The sequence below is a fragment of the Fukomys damarensis genome, unplaced genomic scaffold (genome assembly GCF_012274545.1).
Source record: "Fukomys damarensis isolate Sample0158 unplaced genomic scaffold, DMR_v1.0_HiC HiC_scaffold_25, whole genome shotgun sequence".
Classification (NCBI taxonomy): Eukaryota; Metazoa; Chordata; class Mammalia; order Rodentia; family Bathyergidae; genus Fukomys; species Fukomys damarensis.
The window spans coordinates 25,705,045-25,717,417 of record NW_022900937.1 but is presented as its reverse complement, the minus strand read 5'-3'; the positions used below and the strand labels follow the sequence as shown (position 1 = coordinate 25,717,417).

Here is a 12,373-nt window from a genome sequence, read left to right as displayed (position 1 = left end):
GAAGGAAGGAAGGAAGGAAGGAAGGAAGGGAGGGAGGGAGGGAGGGAGGGAGGGAGAGAGAGACACACAAAGAGACCATCATATGGTGTCATATCCCCCTTAGTCAGAATACATGGGTCTGGGATATAAGGGATAGATCTGGTAGTGGTTTCAATCACTATACACCTAATAATCCACTTCCTGAATGATTATCATTCCCATTCCAATAATTTTAAATTCTGTCTATGGAGTTCAGCAACCTTAATGCTCGAGAAGAGAATGATTCCATCTGGGATTTTAACAATGAATTACTGAAAAAACACTACCATCTGATCATTTTGGTACGTCATACCACTGAATAAAAAAAGGAAAAGGAAGTGATACTGTGTCGGTCTGACTGATAGATCCCAATTGACAGGAAGAAGGAAGGTTACTCTTATATAAGGGAGAGGAAGACCACACCAAGATCCAAGGGAATTCTCTGGGGTCCCTTTTAACACTCCAAATATGAGGTCCTTTCAACACTCCACTTATACAGGTTAGTGATCAACTGCAGCAACCAAAAAGAGGCAGCAGTATTGAGGACTCAGATCACACACTCCCTCCCCTGGGAAAGGAAGTTTGGTTTGGGTCACTCTATCAAGTAAGAAACCTACTGAGGTTAAGGGTAAAGACAAGGAACACTGAATGGGTAGTAGTAGAAGAAAGCCACAGATGTCATCTATGGTCTCCTGATCATTAATTACAAAAAGGACTATAACATATATTTTCTGTGCTGATGACATATTTATTTGTATATATAACTACTTTCTTCTTTCTAGCCATTATTGAGGCTAACCTTTACAATTAGTTTTTATCTAACAGTATGTTCAGTTGACTATGATGAAATTTAAGGAGTAATTTTTTTTGGCAGTTGCCCTTTTTTTCCATTGAATTTATTGGTACTTCTTAGGTATACAGTACAGTTACATTCATCATTAGGATCTTGTACCTTTACATGATATACCTTGGTTCTTATTTTTTCCCCATATCCCTACCCTCCCTTCCCTATTTACAAAGACTTTGTTTCCATTTTTTCCTTTTCTCATATTTTTCCCTTCTTTCATTTCCCCTATCCTTCACACTTCCCCTCCTCCTTTAGCCCTTTTCTTCCTATTTCATGTTATCAATTATACAATTTGAAATTTATTTATACTTTTAGTTTTTCACACCAGTGAAACTATTTGGTATTTACACACTTGTGTCCTACTTATCTCACTTAAGAGTATGGCCTCAATGTGCATCCATTTTCCTACAAATGACTCTAGTTTCTCATTCTAGGAGTAATTAATATTGCCAGCTATAAAAACAATGCTGGCATTAGATGCCTTTTCATTTGAATAAAGTGAATTTCTCAGTGCAAAAGTTCACCTATACAGAAGGTACATTCAACAGCTGAGCAGCCACAGGGATGGATTATATCACTATTGATTTACTGCCTTTCTTTCCTTTGCTGTCCCAGCTTCATGGGACTTGGGCTTGAGCCCATATTCTCTTCCACCAGCTTGTATCATGTCAGGCCTTGTGAGTAAGAGGCACTGTAAGCAGGGGCTGATTTTCCTACTCCAAGGGAGTCACAGCCAGCTGAAGGTTCCTCCCATAGAACCTATGATACACATCCTCCAGGAAGACCCAACAGCATTCCACAGTCCCTGCTCCTGCCCTAGCAAGCAGCTTTCAGCTGAGACTTGCAGTAGCACATGGATGTTTTCTGTGGAGAATCCTGCTGCGAGAACTTCTCCATGCACCAATGGGACCACAGCCACATCAAGGTGGGACTCCTCCCACTTTGTCCTTTGCTGAATTCTCCCCCTCAGCTTAGAGGTAGTGGCTGTTCCCTACATCTTCTGTTCCTATATTTTTTTACTCCTCTGAAGAGTTAATCTCTTCTACCAATTTTAGTTTTTTTACTAAATGAGGAAATAAACATTAAGAATGATTTTTTACAATAAACTTAATGACAGATTATAGAGTGCAAATCAATGCTTAAGAACAAAAATAAGGGGTGAATTGCAAAGTGGTATAAAGAGACTTTGAAGGGTAGTAGATAGATATGTTCATTATCTTTATTGTTAGGGTCTGGTTGAATGTACAGTGTCAAAATTAATCAAACTGTAAACTCTATATACATTTTAAATATGCCTTATATAGGTATGGAATATGCCTTAAACATATCTTTAGGAAGCAATGAACACTGATATAATTTATGGCATTCATCAAATTTTAAAATGACTATTTTGATAGATGAAAAAAAAGCAATTGAAAAACAAAACTCAATCATGATTTTAAAAACACTCCAAAGAGTACAGAAATTTTCCTTAATCTATTAAAATATATCAACAAAACCTACAACTTAAATAATACTTGATAATGAAATACTAAGATCTCTTTCCTTGAGGTCAGAAACCAGAGTAGAATGAGTATTCTCATCACTTCTATTAAATACAGTATACTGAAGGTTCTGCTAAAGCCAAAGTAACTCAGCAAGACAAAGCCCTCCAGACTGGATAAAAAGAAGTATGGCTGACTGGGCATGGGTGCACGCCTGTAATCCCAGCACTCGGGAGGCTGAGGCAGGAGGATTGCTGGGAGTTCGAGAACAGCCTGAGATACACAGTGAGTTCCAAGTCAGACTCAACTACATAGTGAGACCCCTGTCTCAAAAATCCAAAAATAAGTAAGTAAATAAAAAGAAGTATGGCTGTCATCTCAAGGATGATATAATTGCCATTTCTCTTGGACTAGCGAATTCAGCAAGATCATTACACATAAGATCATTATGATATTTATTTCTAAAATGCACTTAGCATTTGGAAAATGGTATTTTAAATGCTAACACAAAACTATTAAATATATAGTATTAAAAACAAATGAAAGATACAACACCCCCACTAATGTGCCACTAGTGTGACAAAACAGGTATTACAGAAATAAATTTAATCAAGGTATATGACATGTTCAGGGATTAGAAGTCTACATCTTTACTAAGATATCAATTCTCATATTTATCCTAAACATTCAATTCCAATAAAAATCCTTGCAAGATTCTTTGGAAATAGATAAGCTGATTGCAAAGTTCATTTTTGACAACATGGTATACCAGATACATTAATTTATACAGCAGCCAAATCCTAGCTTAGAATAATCTCAATCACTGATTATATCATCTATGAGTACTAGTGTTTCAGAAGGAAGATAGTATCATCAAAAGTCTTAAATTATCTCTGTAGTTTTCATGCATGATGTCTGATAAATAAAAAATAGCTCTAGAAATACTCAACACAATCAGATCAAAACCAAATAGAAGCTGGGCACAGTGGTATGGGCATGTAGCCCCTGCTACTTGAAGATGAGAGGGAGGACTGCTTGATCCTATGAATTCAAGACCAGCTGGGCAACACAGTGAGACCTCGTTTTAAAAAAATGAATAAAACCAAAGAGATGCTTTTTTTTTTTTTTTAACTGGGGATCGAACTCGGGTCATATGCGCTTGCAAGGCAGATGGCAGAATCACTGAGCTAAATCCCTGGCCCCAGACACTTTTTTTAAATAAATAGAAAAACCCACTCCAAAATTCATATGGAATTTCAAAGAATGTCAAATAGTCAAAATGTTCTAGAAGGAAAAAATTTGAGTACTTTAATTTCCTGAGTTCAAAATTTAATATACAACAGGGGCCAGGGATTTAGCTCGATGGCACTGCACCTGCCTCACAAGCTCAAGGCCCTGAGTTTGATCACTGGTACAAAAAAACAAAAACAAAAAACAAAAAAACAAAACAAAACAAACCCTTCAAAACTTTATATATAATTTTGGTATTAAGACGGTGTAATAATGGCATAAAGGTAAACATATAGAGGAGTAGAATATAGAGCCCAGAAATAAATCCTGCCACATATGGTCAAGTCTCCAAAACCATTCAAAGAGGAAAAGATAGTTTTTTAACAAATGGTGCTGGGAAAACTGGACATATTCAAAAGACCTTATTTTATACCATATATGAAAATTAACTCAAAACAGACCAAAGACCTAAATGTAAGAGGAAAACTCTTAGCAGAAAAAATTAGGTTAAAAACTTTATTGTTAGATTTGGCATTTATTTCTTAGCTATAGAACAAAAGAAAACAAACTGGAGTAAGTCAAAATTTAAACCTTTTACAAATTACTGGTCTGCAAGTTTACCTATGCTAGTATCATAGTGATACGACAGGAGCACAAAGGAAAGAGCTCTTGCATCTGTCTGGTTAGGACAAAGAAAGCTTCCCAGAAGGGTAAGTTAAATTACTTCATGGACAAAGAAAGACAGGCATTTCAGACAGGAAGACTGACATCTACTAAAGCAAGTCACATTCAGCCTGTTTGAGAAACTTCACATAGTTCAGGATGTTAGAACTCAAGATATGTAAGAAGTTGTTACTGGAAAGTATGACAAACAGAGCAGACTAATATGAAGAGCACTGAATGCCGGGCTAAGAAATTCAGTTGTACCCTGGGGCATAAGAATCCTGTGGAAATTTTGTGAATAGAAAAGAAAAGCTGATCTGCTTTTTAGAAAAATAACTACAGCAGTATTGTAAATAGAACTGGGACTGAAGAAAGAGGGACACTAGAACACTATGTTAGCAAAGAAATGCTACTAAGGGGCAGAGAGGATAAGGGAAATAGGGATAAGTCCCAGAGCCTGACTTAGTCACCAAATCCCAGTTCTCCCTAATTCTTTCTTTCAATTTATTCAGGGTAAAAAGTTTGATGGACCAAGTTCATGGACCACAGTGTAATTAGATATAAAAAGGTAATAATAACCCACAGGTTAAAGAAAAAACTATAATGGAAAAAATTTTAAACTTAGAACTGGAAAGCAAAGTATAAAATTTGTAGGATTAAGTTAAAATGTGCTTGAAACCTTTTAAACAATAAATAGTATCTATTAGAAAAGAAAGGTAAAGACCAGTGAGAAGGAAGAATAAAATTAAGGACTCAATTTCACTTATCATAAACTCATAATCATCAACACTACCTGGACTGGTAAAAAGACAGAAACACTGATCAACAGCTGGAGTGGTCCAGAAACAAGCTCACAAATAGTCGGTTGATTTTTGACAAAGGTGCAAAGGCAACTCAATGAAGAAAGGACAGTATTTACCCTGCTAGCCACCAGCGAAGTAAGACACAAACCATTAGTATCTTTTAATTGTTAAGTTTATATCTGCTAATACATATTTAAATTTCATTTTATAAATGTCATATGCCTTATCGACTTTGAGAGAATTCAGAATGAACATAAGGTTAAGCAAATGGGAGTTTTATCTAAGGTCCTCTCTTTCTGTGTGACCTTTGCCATGTCACTTAATTTCTTTCGTTACTTTTCTATTTAAGGTCCCCCTGCCTCCTTTCTCTAAGGTTTTTGTAAGAATGAATGTAGAAGCATAAATGAACAAGTGCAGCCCAGAATTTGGGGTGGGGTGCAGGAAGGGAATGGAAATGTTTTGACATTGTGGTGGTCTCACAGATACAGTGTAAACATTTACCAAAATTCATCAATTGTGCACTTTAAGTGAATATAGTTTATCAACATAATTTACATCTCAGCAATTAGATTTTAAGAAAAATGTACTGTTGAGGCACATGGTGGGTGTTGAGTAATTGTTAGTTTGTTACTTTATTCCTTTCCTTTTACCAGGTACTATTCCCTACATGAAAATCCCTAAAAACTTTTTGAGCTAAGTGTGAACTTACTTACCAGTCTCCTCTGCTCCAAACCAAATTCCAACATCTTTAATCTTTCCCATAAGTTTTACTGTTCTATCCTTTCATCTAACAAAATCTTAATCTTTTTTTGGCGGGGGGTACCAGGGATTGAACTCAGGTCCTTGTGCTTGTAAGGCAGGCAGTGGATCCACTGAGCTAAATTCCTCAGCCCAAAATCTTAAATTTTAAATGTAGATTCTACACTTCTCATTTCAGTCACAGAACAAATGAGTACTGTAAATCACACATGTTGCAAAGTATCTTGAGGTGATTAGACAGCAGCTCCACAAAGCCCATGAGCCTCTCTGCTAGTATGTTGCTTATTCATACTAGAAGAAATTTATTATATGCCCTCACATCTTAACTAAACTACAAGAAGCCAGCTGTACAAGTACTACTTTGAAAGCTTTCGTCAATTTCTTGCTCTAACTATGCTCCCAAAATGAATCACATTATTTGAAAACAATAATAAGAGCTGAGGCTTTTTTTAAATTTGTTACTAACAATAGAAAACTTAACTATATTTTCTTTGGTACCAACTCAGCCTGTATTTATATATTTTAAACTTAAATTGACTCACATTGAGTTTCTTACATTACTGAATTCAACAGCTCTTCTGCCAGCAGTATTAAACAGAACTGTCTTCCTAAATTGCCAAAAGTCAAAAAGCTCACTAAAATGGATTATTTGTCTCTGTCCAGGCAAGAAACTACCAATACCGATTTTTAAAATAAACATTTTGAATGACATTTTTTATTTACCACTCACTGTTTTGTTGTTTTAAAAACAATTTTTCCGTAAAGAGGGCATAAAGAGTATTCCCAAACTTTTTTCATTTTATACCTTTTGTTTCCTTCTAATCACTTCTCAAAGAAGTTAGTAAATGATAAAAAAATCAAAATAAAAATACCCTCTCCCCCCAGTCCATTTCACTCACCTACAAAATGGGCTGGGAATAGTAGGTATCACATAACAAATCCCCCCATTCAGGCAAAATGACCTGTGACTGGGACCACAGGGCTCCTCGTGATCTAAAACACATATGCATATGGGACAGAGAAAGGCACATTAAAAGTCTTCTAGTGCAACCAGAAACAATTCTTAGAATAAAATAGCAATTCTAAAAGTTACAATAAAAAATTTTCTCAAAATGAAAATTTATTCCTTATTTTATAAGCAAGGATGTCTGTCCTTTTGAGAGAAAACTTAATCCATCCTAAGGACATGGCCATTAATTTAAATGGATTTAGGTGAATATAACAGAACTAAGAAATCTCTACATTAGTTAGGAATAAAGGCAGTTATCAGGGTCTTAGAACAGGGCCTTTCTCATTTACTACAGTGATTCTGCAGCATTATTTGAAGTTTTCCTGTCTTCTTAAGACTATTTAGATTTTTACTTTTTTCCTTTTAGTTCTCAAATATATTTAAATCTAAATATATAAGGGGGAAAATTCACATTGAATTTTGATTTTCAAAATTACCTCTAAATGTCAGGGACTTAGCTCAGTGGTTCTGGCACCTGACTTGCAAGTACAAGGTCCCGAGTTTGATCCCCAGTACCAAAAAAAAAAAAAAAATCTCGAAATACCTCTATACTTGACAACTAGTGTCAAAAACCAAAGATAATTTAAGCTCATAAGGCTTTGTTTTGCAAGGGGATTTTAGGAAGAGCTAGTAATCATATGATTATCTAAATTTATCAAATAAAACAAAAAAACCTAAGCTGTTGCTTAATATATAGCTAAAACTTTCAAAATATTAAGAAAATAGACCTCCATTTATCTTTTGTGTCCTTTCTTTCCCTCTTCTTTCTCCACCTTTTCTTCCTTATCTCTGGTCTTCCCTTTATCTATCTTCATCTCTGTCTCCCCTTTCTCCCTTGGTACCTTCTTCCTTCCTTCCTACTTTCCTTCCTTCCTCCTTCCTTCCTTCCTCACTTCAGCCCATACGCTTTATTTTTTTAAATTTATTTTACTTATTTATTTTTTTGATACAGGGTCTTGCTCTGCAGTTCAAGCTAATCGTGAACTCTTCATGTATCCTTTATCCCACAGAGATCCTCTTGTTTCAGACTCCTGAGTTTTAGGACTGTACCCCTTAATCTTTAAAAAGAAAAAGAAAAAAAGTCCCTTTCTTTTCACTCTTGGACATCAAAACCACTGTACAGAATAATTACAAGAAAATATATTCAAATTTATCAATCGTTTACTACTATCTATAATCAGAAGATTTTATCTTTTGGCCTTAGAGAGTATTATATTGCTTTTAAATTGAACATTGTTAGTTCCTAATTGTTTCTAAGAAATGACCTAGAATCATCTAATGTGAAGAAGAAAATAGCAATACTTCCATCTGCTATCCAGCTTGGCATTTAAAAAAATAATGTTCTAATTTTAAAAAAACTTTTCTAGGGGAAAGGAAATAAGGGAAAAGAAAAAAATATGAGAAAATGAAAATAAAGTTTTTATAAATAGGGAAGGGAGGGGGGTGAAGGGAGGACAGGGGTATGGGGAAAAAATGAGAACCAGGACCTGTCATGTAGAGATACAAGATCCCAATGATGAATGTACTGTATACCTAAAATGTACCAATAAAAAACTTTTCTAATATTTTTTCCACTAAGAAATCAGTACCTGTTAAGATATAATTGCTATGAGACAAATGTCTCCACAATCTCAGCTTCACATTTAAAAATATTTTTACTTTGAATTAAGAAAAACTTGTTTCTGCATCCTATTATAAAAGTTATAAATGTACAGAGGAAAATAGAACTACAGAGAATTTAAATATTAAAAAAAGAAAATAAACCAGCGAAGACTAAGTATTTTTTCCTCTCTATCATAATGTCAGGCTTTCTTATAATCCAACAACTTTTAATAATATCATCCAATTTTTCAGGAGTAATGGGGCTAACAAAATGTCAATTAACATATCACATCAGAATGTAATGAAAGTCATTACATATGATTTCTTACTGAGGAAAGTATCCTTTTCACAGCCAAAATTAATGTCTTTGTTTTTTACCAGATTATAACAACATATCTATCTCAATACTTAATATTTTATCAATAAAGAAAACATTCATCTAACCTGAATTACTGTCTCTGAACCTATTTTTATTTTTACTGATTTCATTTATTCTTTAAAAAATTGGTATTAGAGAGTAAGGTAAAATCTGTCAGTTTGTAAAAACCATTAAAACATGTAAATCTAAAATGAAAGTTTTATTGTAAAAAAAGTTCAAAACCAAAATATTTCATGTTTGGAATGATTTTTGTAACACTAAAGCCTTGTGTTAATACACAGCTATTGTTCTAAATGACACACATTGATAGAAGTATGAACTTACAAGAAATTACCTGTTGGCATCTTAATTTTTAAATAGTTTCATTCTTGGTGAAAAGATTAGGGTTGAAAAACAGCACCTAAAATAATTTAAAATTAATAATTTAGGAAAAATTATTTTCTCTCAAGGGCATTACAAGATGTCAAATATTCTAACAGAGATACTCTCAAATGTTGAAAGCAAGATTATATGTAACAAAATTAAGTAGAATATCTACTTTTTTAGTCATTATATATCAATAAGATCTGAATAGATACAACTAAACAATAAACATTAAAAATATAAATGTGCTGAGTATAAATCACTGTGTAATATACTTCAACCTTAAAATTATCTGCCAAAAAACTTGATAAATTTTGCTTTTAACAAATATTTTACATATAGTAGTGTACTATGAGATTACATATGAGGCAGCAAATGAAACTGACCTGCATTGACTTTTTTGCTTTCATAAAGGCTACTAATAATCTGACTTTTAAGAAGAGTAACTGCCACTTTTTCAATACCTTGAAAATAGTGAAATATTGCTAACAGCATTTAAAATGTTTGCATTTATATAGAGCCTTTAAAAAATTTCATAAAAGCATTTCTAAATTTACCATAAACTGCACATAATGTGTATATCAATCTACACACATGCCATTCTTTAAAAAAAATATCTGGTATCTGGCAAAGCAAAGTAGCCAATGAGACATGCCTGTATGTGAAATTTTCTAGTTATAACAGAAACGAAGGAATTAAAATATATTTGAAGAGATGAAGCATTTTGTACTTACATTATCGTTACAAGCTCTCAATTCTATTTTATAAAAGCAATGTACTCCTGACTTAAGATTGTAACAGAAATCTTAATCTATGAGTTATTACTAACACAGGTGTAATACCAAGGTCTTCTCCCAAAGCCAACCACTGTTTCTCTTACAGGGAAGGTGGGGGAGGGAGGGAAAAGAAAACATACACTTACATAAATCTGAAATAATCACTGCCTGTTTCTGAGCTTCTTTTTTCCAAACAAGCAGGGCTTACCTTAATAAAACTTTCATTCACATAAAAACTGAATGTGTTAGACATGCAGTATTTTACGTTTTTGAATACTGCAGACTGCAGCAGCTGTGACTTGCGTTCTGTAACACGTCAAAAATCTGACTGATAGGACAGCAGTTTGGGCAAGAGTGAGGCGGACCAGGTTGTGCACAGAGGTCAGGCACCTGCGGGAACCACCCCTTCAGTCTACCAGTTCAGAGTTGCAAACAGAGCAGAATGCTACTTAGAAAAGGAGCTGTGTGCTAAGTTGCACTCTCAAATCACTGTCCAAGTTTCAGAGTTATGAAATAAACCACTCTTTAGACTCTACTTATCATTTCATGTCTGGATAATTTAGGAGTGTTATGTAAGTTTGGGAATAAAAGGAATTTCAATATGAAGCTAATGGACAAGTGTCTCATGAGATTTTTAAAAATTAATTTCCTTATAAACTATATACAATTTATATATAATGACTTGAAGACCTTATAAAATTGAAAGAAGATAATAGTTCTGAGAGCTTTATAATACCATATCCAATTTGAAATGATATAATTATTGAACTAATAATTATTGACTAATACTGATGAGAACTTACTGAAAACTATGGCAAAGCTATTTTACATGCATAAGAAAGTTAAGTTTTAGAAATAATATTTTTAAATATTGACTAAACCTCTAATTTTGTTTAAATTAAGCCTAGGGTCCTTCATCATATAATTATCTAAAGTATGATAAGCATTTAGATTGATTATCCTTTCTAAAACTACAATTTTAACATTACTTAGCTGATATAAAACACAGAAATAAATATATTTGTTCTTTTAAAATATTAAAAATTATACAATTACATATCTAAAAACAATTTTTAGCATCATATATTATCTCCCACAAAGGCAATTTTATACAACCATAAGAATGATACATGAGGGGCCAGGGATTTAGCTCAGTGGTGCCACCGCCTGCCTCAAAAATACAAGGTCCTGAGTTCGATCCCTAGCACCAAGGGCGGGGGGGAGAATGATACATGTACACACGGTCACATAAGTTATTTTAGCTTACAGTGTTTGACTTTTATGAAAAGTCAGTACTGTGCCCTTAATTTGCACCATGGAATGGCTGTGCTGTCTCCTAATACAGAAGTGACTACTAAATCCTATGAGAAAGCATCCAACATTATGACATTCAAGATGTATTTATTAAGAGACATATCTTGGCTATTTTATATTAAGTACTTTTTGCACAATTAAAATAAACTTTAGAGTCATGTACAGTAATTCTACAGTAAAAAATGTAAAGATTTTTAAGGTAACATTTCACTGAAAATGAAAGCCCTGGTATTTATGAATAATTTCTTCATTCCCCTATCAAAAAACATGTACTAAGTAGCCTACTACCCTTAAACAAATAACAATCCCTTGCTGGACTGGGGAATGACAGACATGAAAACAAGTTATTACAAAATGCACTTTACAAAATTCATTTCATGGCATTTTAGAAAATCAATCAGAGGAAATGTTATCATAGAAAGCAGTTTAGAGGCTATTTCAACAATCAAAAATAATGAAAACCAAAGCAATTAAAATTAGGATGAGAGGGATAATTAAGATAGACCTAGGAGGTACACCCACAAAATAGGTGAGTACAGTAAGAAAGAAAATCAAGGATTACTTTCAAGTATTGCTGAAATTAAATAAGTAAAGGAATAGATATTAGGGAAATGCACATTAAAACCACAATGATATAACACTTTATATCCACTAGAATAGCTATAGTCGAGATGATGGACAATAAGAAGTTCTAGAATGGACAAGGAGAAACTAAAACTCTCATGTATTGCTGGTGGGACTATAAAATGGGAAGCAGTTTGATAGTTGCTTAAATTTATCATACAAATGTATCCAAAGAAATGAAAATAGAAGTCCACACAAAGACCTGTATGCAAATGTTAGAATGGCTTTATTCGTAATGGTTCCAAACTGGAAACAATTCAAAAGTCTATCAACTGATGAATGGGTAAACAAAATTTGGTATGGCCATACAATGGAGTACTATTTGGCAATAACACAGAATTAAGTATTAGAACATGTTAAAACATGAACTTCAAAAACATATTAAGTGGAAGAACCCAGTCACACAAAATCATATATGATTACATTTATGTGAAATATCTAGAAAAGGTAAATCTATAAAGAGTAAAAGATTAATGGCTGCTCGGGACTGGGCTGGGCATTG

General features: G+C 33.7%; 1 protein-coding gene across 6 annotated transcripts in view; it reads right to left on the bottom strand.

Moving 5' to 3' along the window:
* Positions 1 to 12,373, bottom strand: part of Nrg4 (neuregulin 4) — a 92,092-nt gene that overhangs the window by 55,248 nt on the left and 24,471 nt on the right. For 4 of the 6 annotated variants that reach the window (XM_010625947.3, XM_010625939.3, XM_010625976.3 and 1 more), the window contains 2 exons: positions 9,129 to 9,194; positions 6,704 to 6,797 (listed from right to left, as the gene is read on the bottom strand). In XM_010625947.3, the coding sequence (XP_010624249.1) occupies positions 6,704 to 6,797; positions 9,129 to 9,138 (104 nt within the window). In that variant the 5' untranslated portion in view covers positions 9,139 to 9,194. Of the gene's footprint in view, positions 1 to 6,703; positions 6,798 to 9,128; positions 9,195 to 10,079; positions 10,277 to 12,373 lie in introns of those variants that run through there. The other 2 variants (XM_010625966.3, XM_010625983.3) reach the window with 2 other exon arrangements.